This window comes from Monodon monoceros, unplaced genomic scaffold (genome assembly GCF_005190385.1).
Source record: "Monodon monoceros isolate NGI ecotype Baffin Bay Population unplaced genomic scaffold, NGI_Narwhal_1 Super_Scaffold_22, whole genome shotgun sequence".
Classification (NCBI taxonomy): Eukaryota; Metazoa; Chordata; class Mammalia; order Artiodactyla; family Monodontidae; genus Monodon; species Monodon monoceros.
The window spans coordinates 41,587,889-41,602,575 of NW_021703779.1; the positions used below are offsets into that span (position 1 = coordinate 41,587,889).

The following is a 14,687-nucleotide window of genomic DNA, read 5'->3' on the forward strand; positions in this document are numbered from 1 at the left end:
TGTGGCTCTAGAGTGCAGGCTCAGTAGTTGTGGCGCACGGGCTTAGTTGCTCTGCAGCATGTGGGATCTTCCTGGACCAGGGCTCGAACCCGTGTCCCCTACGTTGGCAGGTGGATTCTTAACCACTGAGCCACCAGGGAAGTCCCTTTCTGGTTACTTGTTTTTCCTTGGCCTATTCTGTTTGGGTGACCTCATCCTTCCATACTTCCTTTCATTCTCCGCCAGGACATTAGGGACTGAAGTGCTTTATCTCTGGCATCCATTTAGTGGTGATGCTAGCTATCTAGGTCAAGTGGAGAGGTTTTCCCGCCACAGGTACTTTTTCCATTATTGCTGCTCTAGAGTACCCCCAAACTCTGCACGTCTGTCCACTGTTTCCACCATTTCCACCTCAGCATCTGAGGCTTGCACACAAACTTGATTTCTCTGCTTCTACTATCCTGGGGCCTTCATGGGTACTCTAGACCTTGTTCACTGTATCCCCCCACCCCCCACCATTACACCTCCTGACTCCAGACATTGCTGTCCCTTTCTTCACCACCACAGCTCCTGGATCCCCTTGCTACCTAATTTGCACAAGGTTTGAGAACAGCTTCTTCATCAAGAACCCATGTTTTCTGGTTGCATTTTAGTTCCCCACACATGCCATTTCACTTCTCTATCATTTTTGTCTACCATTATAACACCAGGGCTCAGTGGGCAAGGGCTGGGTCACTGCACTGAGCCCCCTGCACCCAGCAGGCACAAAGGACAGGGTGGGACAAGGTTGCTTCCTCTTGTCTCTGCCTAGAACTATTTACCATCAGGCATTCAACAAACATTTGTTGACTGCTTACTGTGTGTCAGGCTCTATTGTAGGTGTTGGAGACAGCAATAGATAAAAAAGATCCGTGTCCTGGGGTGGGTTGTGTGTGTGTGTGCATGCGCGTGTGCGCATACTTATGTTTTGCTAGGGCAAGACCTAGAATAGACAATAAACACAGTAAGTAAATTGTATGTTAGAAGTTGATCAGTGCAGTTCAGAAGATCTGTAGAGCCAGGTCTGGGGAATGATGGGGTGCAGGTAGGCAGTTTTAAATAGGGGAGTCAGGGAAGGCTTCATGAAGAAGGTGACATTGAAACAAGGACTGGAAAAAGATGAGGCAAGTGGATATCTGGGGAAAGAGCATTCCAGGCAAAGGGAACAGCAAGTGCAAAGTCCCTGAGGCTGGACTGTGCCTGCTTCATTCAGGAACAGCTAGGATACTAGTACGACTGGAACCGAGTGAGAAGGCTAACAGATGAGGTCTGGGAAGTGATGGACGCGATCATCTATCCCGAGGTGGACTTTTGTCTTTGTGAAATATTTCCACTCCCGACATGCTCCGGTAAATCCTCGTTAATATGAACTGGTGTGACCAAGGGTACCATAAGGGGAAGCCCAGAAGAGATGGGGAAGTTGGCTTTGGACTGGGGTGCCGTGTAAAGATGTTCCAGATGGCCTGCCGGACGGAGTCTGCTGCCATTTAAACTGGGCTTGGTGATAGTGTAGGAGTTTTGCAGGCAGAGAGGGGTGAGGGATTAGGTTGGTTTGTCAGTGCTTGACACACAACAGGCGCCCAATAAATGAAATGAAAAACCGGAGAGCCCAGGAGGTGGGGCAGGGGGAACCACGGGCGGGGCTCCGGCGGGCCAGAAGAGGTAGTTGAGAGGTGGCAGTAAAACCCAATTTAGGGTACAAATCCTTGCGTGAGGCGGAAAAGAGCCCCCTTTCCAACCCAAAGTCCCAAGCATGCGTAGTAATGCACTCGCCCCTGTAAAGGTCCATCTTTCCCTTCAGCCTAGGCTCCACCCCGTGAGCTTCGCTGATGGAGATGGGAGGGGTTAAAGGCGGGACGAAATTCGATTGAAAGACCTTTTGACCAATCACCTTGCGAGGCATTCGACCCATGGTTGAGAACAAAAAGGAGGCCCCGCCCCCTCGACGGTGAAGCCAATGAAAACCTGGCAGAGGCGCGGCCGGGGCAGCGAAATCACGCCTCTCCAGCCAGGCCACGCCCTTTATTCTTGCTCTGCCTCACCCCAGGGAGCAAATCCGATTGGATGGGCGACAATCTCAAAGGGCGGGGCCGCATACATTCACAGTGGGAATGAGCTCGCGTTTGCGGAGGAGCAGCTGGGCGGGGCTAGACTCTGTCCTATCTAAGGTGGTAGAGGCCAGTGATTCTCCAGGCCGCTTCTCCTAGAAAAGTCATCTTCTCGCGAACCTTTAAAGTCCCTGCCTCCGGAGGCACCTCAAGGGACTAGGACTGACTGCCTTATCTTTTTCCTCCTTCCAAAAGTCCCGTTTGCTATCATGGGGATGTACCAAGTGAGACGGAGTAGGGGGACCGAGTGGTGACCGGCACGCTGGTCACTGTCTGCTGCCCACTTCAGCGTTAGCAAACTTCTAGCAAGATCGGAACTGAGTACTAAACAACCTCTACACTTCCCCCCTGGCGCCATTCCAGGGCCGGCGCCACATTCCCCAGTGGGCGCGCAATGGCCGCGCCCCCTCCCGCTGCGGACGGGTCTTTTGGTACATCCAGTCCGAGGTGAGTCCCTTCCCTACCACTTCACCCGTTCCAGCGCGTGCGTGCGCATGCGCGGAGCGCGGCGCGCGCAGCGGTTGGGCCGTTGGGTGTTCGGCTCTGGGATCTGCCGCGTCTCCGCGAGCAGTCGGCTCTGAACCGCGAGCCGCCGTGAGCTCTCGGATTCTAGCCGGCGCCAGCGAGCCCAGGGGCATCGCCCGCAGCGGCCAAGCTCATGGCCGGCTGAGCGGGACGCCGCCTCCGCCTCAGCCACCGCCGCCGCCGCCGCCGCCTCCTCCTCCTCAGCCGGCGGCGGCCCGGGCCCAGCAGCCATGGCCGAAGACTACTGGGACGGGCGCCTGCGGCGAACAGGAGGAGAAGGAGGTCGCGCGGCCTCAGCCCGGGCCGCCGCCCCAGGCGCCGCCGCGCCGGTCCCGCGGCGTTGAGGTTGCTCGCGCGCCCCCGCCGGTGAGCGCGTCCACGAGGCGTGGGGTGGGGGCTGCCCTTCCTCCTACAGAACCAACCCAGACCCCGGGCGTTGCCGGGCTGCACTGCTGGCATGCGCCCCCTCCCCCAGCGAGTTTCCCAGAATGCGCCGGGCCGGGGGTCATTTGGGGCCTCCCTGACCTTGGCCCCGCCCTGGGCCTGGTCTGGGAACTGGGGATGGGAAGTACTGTGGGTGCTAATGGGGAGCAGGGTAATCGAAGGACCAGAGGGTGTGTAAATGGGTGGCAGAGTGGTGAAAGACTCGAGGTTTGCTAACGGGGGCCTGAGCTGTGGAGGGGTCGGAGCATGTGGTAATAAGTCTTACCGCTTTGTAAGGTTTTGAGGCCCAGTGTGTGCTAACGGAGGGGCGGTGCAGGGCGATGGAGGGACCTGAGGATGTATAACAAGGGAGAGGACGTCGGAGGAGTGCTGAGATATGCAAATGGGGTTATTGATGTAGAAAGGCCCCGTGTGTGTTACTGGGGGATAAGGTGGTAGAGGTACCAGAGGGTGTGCCAGTAGGATCGGGGTTCTTAGGCCCTGTGTGTGGTAAGGGGGGGCTGGTCAGGATGGTGTTAATATTGTGTATTTGTCCATGACGGACTGCGAGGTGTGAGGGTGCAGAGTGTGCTCATGGAGGACAGGGTAGTGGAAGAACTCCAGTGTTAAGAGGGTACTAATGGGGGTCATAGCTCTCGAGGGTATGTGCATATGATAATAAAGGTCTGGGTAGTATGAGGCCCAGTATGTGCTAATGGGGGCAGAGTAGTGGAAGACCTGAGCCTGTGCTAATGGGTATCAGAGTTGTGGATATATGTGTGTGTGGGTTGGGGGTGAGGGAAGTATCTAAGCACTGTAAGAGGTTCAGTGTATTAAGGATCAAGATGGTGTGAGATCAGTGTGTGTGGGTCCATGAGGTCAAGGGATGTGAGACTCTAGGACACCCTAAGAAGGAGCAGGGTAATATATGAAGTTCTAGTGACTATTAATGTGGATTTAGAGTCATGGAGGCGCTTAAATGTGTGCCAGTGGGGGGGAGAATCAGAGCAGTATGAGTTCTGGAATATGCTAATGAGCGTCTGAACATTCTGAAGACAGTGTGTTCTTGGGGGACTGAGGTGCGTTGAGGTTCCAGGGAGTGCTAATGGAGGGTAGAGCTGTGGAGGGGATCTTGTGTACAATAAGGAAGATCAGGGCTGTGAAGTGATCCAATTGTCAACCGACCAGGGTTATAGCTATGGAGGAGTTGAAACAAAGAGAAATAAAGGACAGGAACGTGTGATGGTCCAGGTGTGCTAAAGTGGATTAGCACCATGGAGGGCTGAAGTGTGTTAATGGGGTTCTGGGCTGAATGAAGATCTGTGTGCACTAATGAGGGTCAGGCCATTATAGAACAGCGTGTTTGTGTGTCCCTGGGGACTAGGGCTGAGTACAGGTTCAGGGTGTGGTAATGGGGAGGCACTGTGAGGCCCGGTGTGTGCTAATAGGGGTCAGGGTGAAGTGAAGGTCCAGCCTGTGCTGATGGGATATGGGGGGACAGGGTAGTGGGAGGACCAGAATATGTGTTAGTGATGATCATAGCTGTGGAGGGATCTGAGTGTGGGCTAAAACAGGTCAGGGATCTGCAAGATTCACTTTGTGTTCATGGGATTCAGGGTAGTGTGAAGGTCCAGTGAGTGCTAATGTGGGTTACCAACCTCTACTGCTGTAGAGGGTCCCAAGTGCATGTTAATAGGGGTCAGAATCATGTTGGGGGAACAGTGGGTGCTGTGGAGAAGAAAACAGGCAGCATGTGGTGCTAAGAGTTAACTTAGAGGGGCCAGTGGTGTGCTAACAGAGCTTAGTGCTCTGTTGAGGCTTTGTGTGCTGATGGGGGTTAGAGATAAATAGGGAAATTGCATTGCCGATGGCAGTTACAATGCAGAGAAGCCTTCTTGAGGGTCCAGTGTGTACTGAAGAAAGCAGGACACTGTGAGAGTCCAGTGTGTGCTTATGAGATGTGCCTGAACAGAATGAGGATGGTATGTTCCTATGGGAGTTAGTAGAGTGTGATGACTGTGTCCTCAGTGGTTGGTGTGATGTGAGGTGGTGAGTATCCTTGGGTGTGGAAGTATTCTGAGGATGGAAGCATCTCCTCAGGGGGTCAAGACGGACATGTGCCCTTCTCAGAGTGGGGTTGTGTATCCAGTTTCTTGCTCCTTCAGTATTCTAAAACCTAAAAATCTCAGAAAACTGAAATGATATTTAAAAGTTTTACTGCAGATTAATGTTCAAGTGTCTCTGTTCACAGGGCCCTGTCCAGGGTCCCCCTGCTGGGGGCGTTGCATGATACACAGATTTTGTACCCTATCTCCCTAAAATCCCCCCAAAACTGAACTCTGGAATATGTCCAGCCCTTGGGGTTACCGCTTAGAGGTCATGGACCCATGGCTCCTTCGGGTTCCTTCCTCATCCTCCGTCCAGCTCTACTTACAGTCCCCCCAGCTCCCCCATTCCCTGCCACAACAGGCAAAGCGGCTGGGTATCCATGCCATATGGACGTATGGAAAACAGTCTTTGGGGACTGGCCATGCTTCACCTTCCTCAGCCTCAGGTCCAGTGTTCAGCCTCTTGGGTCAGGATATTTTTTGTTATTGTTATCTTGGGTTCTTTGGATGGACTTCATCCTCTTTACTGGATCTTTCTGCTAGGCTGGGCCCTCTACCCCTTCTGGGGGTGATGAGCTCAGGCAGGCAGAAGTGGGGTATGGGGATCGCTAGGGTAAGCACCTGATTTCAGGGTAACAGATGACCCACTTCTCTCTCTTTCGAATCCAGCCCCAGCCTCATCGTCAACCTTCTATCTAGCTCCACTTCCCTTGGGCCCAGGGCCATCTTAGGCCCTGCTGTGAGTCCAGATGGTTCCTCGGCCAGGTCTTTCCCCCTCCTTGCTGGCCCAGAGCCCAGGAGGAAGCAGAAGAAGGCTGGCCTAAGCCTGTTGGTGGCCCCGTTCCCTCTAGCAGCCCCATCTTCTTGCTGATACCAGTGTCCCTGGGTCACCTTGTCTGGGGTTGTTCATGAGTAGCAGGGACTCACCCTGCTCACCCTGACAGATGTTGGTCCTAGGCCCTTAGCCCCCTGCTTCATTAATTTCTGCCATAAGCACTTTTTGAGCATCTACTCTGTGTCAGTCACTGTTCCAGGTCCTCAGGATATAGCCGTGACCTAAACAGACATAAATCTACCCTGGCGGAGCTGATCTTCTAGTTATGGTGGTGAGGAGACAGACAGTAAAGAATAAAGAAACCAGTAACTAGATGGTGTCATTTCTGAGGAGGTGATAAGTGCTGGGGGGGTAATTGGCAAGGTGGGGGGGCTCAGAATGGTTGCGATTTTAAATAGGGTTATTCGTGGTTATCTGTGAAAAAGGTGATATTTGAGCAATGGCCTGAAGGGGATGAGGGAGTGAGCTATTTTGAAATCTAGGGGAAGGGTCTTCTAAGTACTAGGAACAGCCACTGCAAAGGCCCTGAGGTGGGACTTTTGGGTGCGGTTGCAGAACAGCAATTAGCAACGAGGGGGCGGTGAGGCCGGAGAGGTAATGGTGTGAATGGGGGCCTTGTGGGCCACATTAAGGACTGGGATGTTTATTTGGGGTGATAAGGGACATGTGGTATGTTCTCAAGTAGAGGAGAAATGTGACCTGGCTTGCAAAAATCTGGTAAAATCTGGGTTCAACCTGATGGAACCAGGACAGCTGGTAGACTTAGATCCCCCCGCAACCCCACCCAGTGGTTGGGTCTGGGCAGGACTCTCCCTCCCTCTCCCTGCACCCCTCACCTGGGTAGCCCACTGGGGTAGTCCTTTAGCCACCTTGACCATGGCTGCTGGGGGAGGCAGGAGGGTCCTTGTGGTCGCGGGGAGCGTTCCGCCTTGGCAGTTGGGGGTGGTGTGGGCTGGTGCCAGCAGAACATGCCATTCTGTGGGCGTGCCTGGGGCCGTGTCAGTGGTTCCGGCGTCCTGGGCGAGCCCCCCGCTACACCAATGGCTAGGTCCATCAGTGCTGCTGCACCCGAGAATGCCTGCTGTGGAGCCTCTGCTTCCACAGTGAGGGTGCCCCCATAGAGGCCAACACGCCACCAGTTGGGCCCTTTCCCTCAGCCAGCCACCCAAGCCTCAGTACCCAGGTGGGCTCCTTAGGAGCAGGGTGCCCTGGGGCTGGTCATCGTAGGTGGCAGGCACTGACAAGGGTCTCCATCCATGCCAGGTTTCTAGGAATCCTGAGTGGTCCCAGGACTCCACAGTGGTTGGGTGGGCACTGACACAGGTTCATGTCAGTGCACCTCACTGGGTTGTCATGGGTTTTAGGGGGCCCATGGGTGTCAGGCGAATGCTAATGTGGGACCCATTCGCATCCATACCCCCTGCGCAGGTCGCCATGGATCGGATGAAGAAGATCAAACGGCAGCTGTCAATGACACTCCGAGGGGGCCGAGGTGTAGATAAGACCAATGGTGCCCCTGAACAGATAGGCCTGGATGAGAGTGGCGGTGGCGGCGGCAGTGACCTTGGAGAGGGCCCCACACGTACTGCCCCTGGTGAACCTCGCTCTGGACGGGGCCCACTCAGCTCTGCACCAGGTGGGTCCACTGACCATTCCCACTTCCAGACTGGTCCCAGGGGTGCTGCCTTCCAACTGAGTTCCTCTTAAACTTGCGTTATTTTCATTTTCCTTCCTCCATTTTTTCCCTCATCTCTGCCATCCTCTCTCAACACCCTCTCTCTATTGTCCATCTGTGTCCCTTTCCTTGGCTTTGTGCCCAGGCCTCAGCGGGGAGGAAGGGTGCCCCGCCTGCCACAGCTGCCCCAAGCCTCCCTCTGCCCTTCTCCTGCGCTCTGTGACAGCCCCCTCAGGCCTCCTGGCACCTGCCTGCCCTGGGCCTGCCTTCCCAGGGCATTTGGCTACTTCTGCTGCTGCCTGCCCACTGGCTCTGGGCCAGCCGCAGTTTCAGCTCGCCGCTGACGCGGGTTGCTCCACTAGGTGACTATTGCCCTCCCAGTTCAACCTGTCTTGACCTGTGTGAACCTCCCTGGGCCTTCCCACCCTCTCCGTGAGGGACTCCAGGCTGCTCTGGGGGCCATGTGCACACGTGTGTGATGAGGGAATGTGTTACGGGAGGGTGGGGGGATTTGTCCTGGGGCTTCTGAGCCCACCCGGCCTGCCCTCCCCCTGTCCCCACTACCAGAGATTGTACACGAGGACTTGAAGATGGGGTCTGACGGGGAAAGTGACCAGGCTTCAGCCACGTCCTCGGATGAGGTGCAGTCACCAGTGAGGGTGCGCATGCGCAACCATCCCCCACGCAAGATCTCCACTGAGGTGCTGAACCCCCTGTCCGGGCAGTGGCGGGGCTGGAAAAGAGGGTCGGACCTGGGGGGTTGGAGCTCATGGTCCTGTTTCTCCCCTATCTTGCCTGCCAGGACATCAACAAGCGCCTATCACTACCAGCCGACATCCGGCTGCCCGAGGGCTACCTTGAGAAGCTGACCCTCAATAGCCCCATCTTCGACAAGCCCCTCAGCCGCCGCCTCCGCCGTGTCAGCCTGGTGAGCGTCTTCTCTTCCTGTCTCCTCCTCTTCCTCCTCCCAGTCCCTTCCCCTGAGCTTACTTCAGCCTGCCTCCTTTGCCCCACAGTCTGAGATTGGCTTTGGGAAACTGGAGACCTACATCAAGCTGGACAAGCTGGGAGAGGTGAGAGACAGCCAGGAGGCCCATGGTAGGGCTGGGGGTCCGTGGGAACTCCCTGCAGCTTCATAGCTCGTCTCCTGTCACTCTTACTCACATTCCAGGGTACCTATGCCACCGTCTACAAAGGCAAAAGCAAGCTCACAGACAACCTTGTGGCACTCAAGGAGATCAGACTGGAACACGAAGAGGGGGCACCCTGCACCGCCATCCGGGAAGGTACAGGCCCCATCTGATCTGCCCCAGGCTTCCCGGGCTCTCCCCATGGTGTGCGCGTGCACGCACACACACACACACACCCATAGTGAGGACAGGGACTAGGGGTTCTGGGACTTCCCTCCTGACGTTCTGGGCTTCATGAGAAAGTGCCCATCAGCCACATATCCAGATAATAAATCAGGGTAACCAGGAATCTTCCTGTGTGGAGAAGAGGTAGGTGAATTGTAAAGCAGGGTGCTTGCTTTGGTTCTGAGAATATCCCTGAAAGTGCTCACCAGTTTACTTGACACAATAGTTTCTAGTCAGAATTTCACATGGAATGAATCTGAATTGCATAGTAATTGAGTGTGCAAACTCATTTTCACACGATGCTGCAGATCGGTGTACTGAGGATTGGAGCAAGGGCGCTTTCCAGAAACCAAAAACTGGTTGTGAAAATCTAGTGTCACATAAGCCTGGGGCTGCAATCCCAGGTTCTTGCTCTATACTCTTCTCTGAGCCTTAGTTTCCACATCTGGAACTTGGGGACACACCTTCTTCCTGGTATCAGGTGGGTTAGAGCCGGTGGCTGTGAGCCACCACCCCAAGCCATCTGGGCTCAACCCGGTCTAGTCCTCCTCCTTGCCTCTGTTCTGAGGGTGGGCCCTGACTCTTCCGCTGTCCCACCCCCCTGCTTCCTGCAGTGTCCCTGCTCAAGGACCTCAAACACGCCAACATCGTCACGCTACACGACATTATTCACACGGAGAAGTCCCTCACCCTTGTCTTTGAGTACCTGGTAAGGTTGGGTGGCAGTGGGTCCTGGGAGGAGGTGGGGAGATGGCCAGGAGCCACAGGATGTGACCCTCTTTCCTCTACCTGCTCTTCTTTCCTCAGGACAAGGACCTGAAGCAGTACCTGGATGACTGTGGGAACGTCATCAACATGCACAATGTGAAAGTGGGTGTGGGGCAGGAAGCAGGGGCACAAGGGGGCCCCCCACTCACCCACTCCACCCCACAAATCTCCCAGAAACAGACTTTTCCCGTTTGGCTTTTTTGCCAAAAAAAAAGCTGGGAGCCCTTGGAGGGCATTGGGACCCTATCCTCTTTCGTGAGACAAGGCTCTGGGCTCAGTGCCTATCTTTGGGAGGGGGAGCAGTGCCTGCTGGTGGTCAGGCTGCTGGATACTCTTTGACCTCTGCCTGCCGTTCCTGGGTCCCCAGCTGTTCCTGTTCCAGCTGCTCCGTGGCCTGGCCTACTGCCACCGGCAGAAGGTGCTACACCGAGACCTCAAGCCCCAGAACCTGCTCATCAATGAGAGAGGAGAGCTCAAGCTGGCCGACTTTGGTACCCCTGGCCTCTGCCTTCTTCCCAGTGATCCCCCAGCCTTACTCTCCCAGCCTCCCCCTTCCCCACAACCACCTAGTCTCAGTCCCTCCCCTTCAGCCCCTCCAGGCTTTGCTTAGGATGCCCTCAGTCCTAACTGCATTCTCCCCAGTACTGCCCACAACCTCCTCAATCCCAGCTGCCCCTTCTCTCCACCTACCAGGCCTGGCCCGGGCCAAGTCAATTCCAACGAAGACCTACTCCAATGAGGTGGTAACACTGTGGTACCGGCCCCCCGACATCCTGCTCGGGTCCACGGACTACTCCACTCAGATTGACATGTGGTGAGGACAGGTCGAAGTGTGGCAGGGGCCATGCGGTGAAGGGGGGTGGCTTGGTCACAACAGCCAGCCGGCCAACTGCCTACATATTCACTGTGCCCTCCCTGCCCAGGGGTGTGGGCTGCATCTTCTATGAGATGGCCACAGGCCGGCCCCTCTTCCCGGGCTCCACGGTGGAGGAACAGCTGCACTTCATCTTCCGCATCTTGGGTGAGGAGGCATGAGCCCTAGGAGCTGTGGGGACATGCAGGGAGGCCCTGTGAGATGTTTAGGATAACTCCACTTCCCCGCCAGGAACCCCAACTGAGGAGACATGGCCGGGCATCCTGTCCAATGAAGAGTTCAAGACATACAACTACCCCAAGTACCGAGCTGAGGCCCTTTTGAGCCATGCACCCCGGTGAGGCTGGTGGGTAGGTGGGTGTTAGGGACCAGAGTACCCAAACTGAGTTTAAAACAGGTCCCCTTGTCCTTGTGGTAGACTTGACAGCGACGGGGCTGACCTCCTCACCAAGCTGCTGCAGGTGAGACGATCTTCCTGGGCCAGCCTTGGGGCCTAGCGGATTCCAGGTGTGGGGAAACAGGGAGCTACAGGGGCAGGATCTGGGGCGGGGAGGAAGAGAAGCCTACTTGTTGAAAGTGTCAATACTCCCCCATCCCAACACACACACTCAGTTTGAAGGTCGCAATCGGATCTCCGCAGAAGATGCCATGAAACATCCATTCTTCCTCAGTCTGGGGGAACGGATCCACAAACTTCCTGACAGTGAGTGGAGCTGGGGAATGGACCGGCTGGTGGGGGGCTTTGGGGAACAGGACTGCTGCAGATAGCTGGGCAGGTTGTGTTGGGCTCTGGCTCTGCCACCTTGGATGGGGTGGGGTGGGGGTGGGGGGTATGCCCTTGTTCACGTGTGTGATGTGTTGTTCATTACATTAGAGTTTTTTAGTTTTCAGTTCCTGGAAATTTTCAAATGTACATAAAAACCGATGGAATATCACTTTACCTTTTAAAAAAAAGTAAATGTTGTGAAATAGATACTGAGAAATGACAGATCATAAGCATATAGCACAATGAATTTTTACAAACTAAACACCCGTGTAACCAGCTTACAGGTCGAGAAATAGGATGTGAGAAGCTCCCCTGAAGTGCCCTCTTTTCTCCTTCAGTTATTCCTGGCATCCCCTCTAAGAGTTGCCACTAGTTTGACTTCTAAAGCATAGATATGCTTTCCCTGTCCTTGTACCCTACAGAAATGGAGGCACATGGCGTGTTCCGTTATGTCTGACTTTTTAAAACTTTTTAATATGGACGTTTTAAAGTTAGATATATTTATATATTAGACCAAATAATATGATGAGTCCCCAGGTACTCCAACAAGTGATCAACTCATGGCCAGTCAGGTTTTATCTATAATCACTGATTATTTTGAATCAAGTCCCAGATACATCATTCATCTATAAACAGTTTCAGCACGTATCTCTAAAATATTTTCTTAAGCGTAACAGTAATACCATTATCACGCTAACATTTGATTGGATTAATCTCAATCAAATCCCAAACACCGGACTTCCCTGGTGGCGCAGTGGTTGAGAGTCCGCCTGCCGATGCAGGGGACATGGGTTCGTGCCCCGGTCCGGGAAGATCCCACATGCCGCGGAGCGGCTGGGCCCGTGAGCCATGGCCGCTGAGCCTGCGCGTCCAGAGCCTGTGCTCCGCAATGGGAGAGGCCACAACAGTGAGAGGCCCACGTACCGCAAAAAAAAAAAGAAAAATCCCAAACACCATCCATTGTCTAGACTTTACAGGTGGTAATCGCAGTATCACTGTCGCACTTGACAAAGTTAATGATTTCTTGGTGTCATGTAATAGTCTATATTCCATTTTCCCTGGTTGTAGCTGGTTTGTGTGTGGGATTATTTGACAGATGAAAGTCAAGGCTCTCAAAGAAAAGGCAACTTTTTCTAATTTCCCTGACGGGGCCACATGGGAGGTGGTCCTAGGTGGCCTCATGGGTCATGCCCCACTCCTGTCTCTCCTCCACCCACAGCTACTTCCATATTTGCACTAAAGGAGATCCAGCTACAAAAGGAGGCCAGCATTCGGTCTTCGTCAATGCCTGACTCAGGTAAGTGTACTTGTGGCCCTCACCCTCTTCCCTGCCCTGTCCACCTACCTGCTTGCTCACCAACAGCCATCTGCTCTGCTTTCCCCTGCAGGCAGGCCAGCTTTCCGAGTGGTGGACACCGAGTTCTAAGCCACAGACCGAGGCCCCAGCAGGCAGCAGCTGGAGGGATGCCATACCCCTCACAGGGCAGCCCCCAACTGCATCATCCTCCCTGCTTGCTGCCTGCCTACCTGCCTGACTCATGCTCGCCTGCCCACATGTCCCCTGCTGCCTGTCTGAACACCCGACCATTGGCCTGTCGGCCCACCCATTGGCCTGTCTGCTGGGTGCTAACAAAGTTCTCATCGTTCCTTCGCCTGATCTGTCTGTCTGTCTGTGTGTCTCTCTCTCTTTCTGTCTCGGTAGTTGCCGGCGGACAGCATGGCCGTGCCAGCCTCCCACACTGAGGCCAGGCCTATACCCCTCCCCATCATGCCCCACCCCCCGCAGGACCACTACCCCCACGGCAAGCCAGGGGTCTGGAGCTAGCCCAGGCTGGGGATCTCGACTCAGACAAGACACGGTGATGCCTTGGGTCTGAGGCTCCCCTGTCTGCTTTCCTGCCTGCCCCACCTGCCTCATGTTGTGTGGGCCTTTTTCTTTTTGTTTGTTTCATTCATTGTTGTTTTTTAATTATTTTAAATGAGGTTTTCATTTTTTAAATGCAATATCTCTGTATACAGGCTGGCTGGGCCCCACCCACTGTGTGGCCCTCCCACAGTATTTTGTGCAATGAAGCCCCGCTCCCAGCCTTTCCATGGCAGGGACACAACCCCTATTCAAAACCCTGACCATCACCAGACCCTGGGGTCAGCTAAGGGAAAGCATGCCTCGACCACTCGCCTTCCGACCCCCACCTGCCATCCCCAGCTGCAGGGGGACTTGGGGACTACTGGAGACTCTCTGGGAGATGGATGAGGTGGGGGGCCCCCACTCTTTCCCTCCTGCAGTCCCATAGCAGGGGCCTCCTTCTCAGGGTCTCCCTAGCCCAGCCCTCCTGCCCCCATCCCACTCGGTGCTGTTGAGTAGGGGCCCTGCCAGGAACTGACCAACTCAGCGAGGAGCCATAGTGTGTATATGTACACAGGCAGGGACAGAGGGGCACATGGTGGGGGGGGGTGCCCAGGCGTTACCCCCTAACCCCTGGGGAAGATGAGGCAGGGCAGGGACAGTCTCTGGGGTCAGTCTCCAGATGGGTGGTTACCTCCCCTTCACTCTAAACCCTGGGGCCCTCAAATGGGGTGGGAGGGCAGGGGCCTTCCTAGGGCGGTTTGGGAGGGGTGGGTTCCTGAATGCACCATAATCGCTGTATGAAATATTAAAAAGTCTAAAGTGAAAAACCTGATTGCAAATCCCTGTGGGGGTGGGCTCAACCCAGGGTGAGTACTGGGACCTTGGAGAATTCATACCTGGTCCCCATCGTCTAGAAGAGCACTGGGAGTGGGCCAGGGACATGTCAGGACTATGAAAAAGGCATCTGAGGGGTTGCACACAACGGTGGAACATCGAGTTGAAGCAGGCAGGGCAGGCTGTACAGAGCATAGGCTAAGGAGAGAGGAGTCAGATTTACCTGAGAATATGCAGGAGCCAGATAGAGGGTAGACTGGTGGGTGTAGAGAGGCTGTTTGAAAGAGACTTGGAAGGCCCAATAAAACGAGCTGGGGAGATGAGGCAGAGAGGCCCAGTATGACCAAGACATGTCTGGCTGGGAGCATGAGAAAGGCCAGTTGGAGAGGGAATATGAGAGGAGGGTAGATTTTGAACCACTGAGTAGATAGGGGAACGCTTTTAATACATGGATCAAATTCAGGAGTAGGGCCATTGATGGAATTGGATGTTTAGATTACTGGTGTCTAGGAAGTAATGGAAACCATGGACATGTATGAGATGACCCTG

General features: G+C 54.7%; 1 protein-coding gene across 2 annotated transcripts; it reads left to right on the forward strand.

Moving 5' to 3' along the window:
- Nucleotides 1-2,038: 2,038 nt before the first annotated feature.
- Nucleotides 2,039-14,131, forward strand: CDK16 (cyclin dependent kinase 16). 2 transcript variants are annotated; one of them, XM_029240987.1, is made up of 16 exons: nt 2,039-2,573; nt 7,446-7,653; nt 8,260-8,393; nt 8,495-8,620; nt 8,709-8,765; nt 8,864-8,978; nt 9,662-9,756; nt 9,855-9,917; nt 10,183-10,306; nt 10,509-10,629; nt 10,739-10,836; nt 10,921-11,026; nt 11,108-11,150; nt 11,302-11,392; nt 12,675-12,752; nt 12,844-14,131. In XM_029240987.1, exons 2-16 carry the CDS (start codon nt 7,452-7,454, stop codon nt 12,879-12,881), a joined length of 1,491 nt encoding a protein of 496 aa, XP_029096820.1. In that variant the 5' UTR covers nt 2,039-2,573; nt 7,446-7,451; the 3' UTR covers nt 12,882-14,131. The 2 variants fall into 2 exon arrangements, with proteins under 2 accessions (XP_029096820.1, XP_029096819.1); XM_029240986.1 differs by lacking the exon at nt 2,039-2,573 and adding an exon at nt 2,596-3,017.
- The last annotated feature ends 556 nt before the right edge of the window (nt 14,132-14,687 follow it).

Excerpts from the sequence above, each read along its gene's own strand:
- CDK16 (XM_029240987.1), top strand. The coding sequence starts at position 7,452 with ATGGATCGGATGAAGAAGATCAAACGGCAGCTGTCAATGACACTCCGA. Across the intron at positions 10,837-10,920 it reads CTTCATCTTCCGCATCTTGG|GAACCCCAACTGAGGAGACA; the intron begins GTGAGGAGGCAT and ends CTTCCCCGCCAG. Across the intron at positions 12,753-12,843 it reads TTCGTCAATGCCTGACTCAG|GCAGGCCAGCTTTCCGAGTG; the intron begins GTAAGTGTACTT and ends TTTCCCCTGCAG.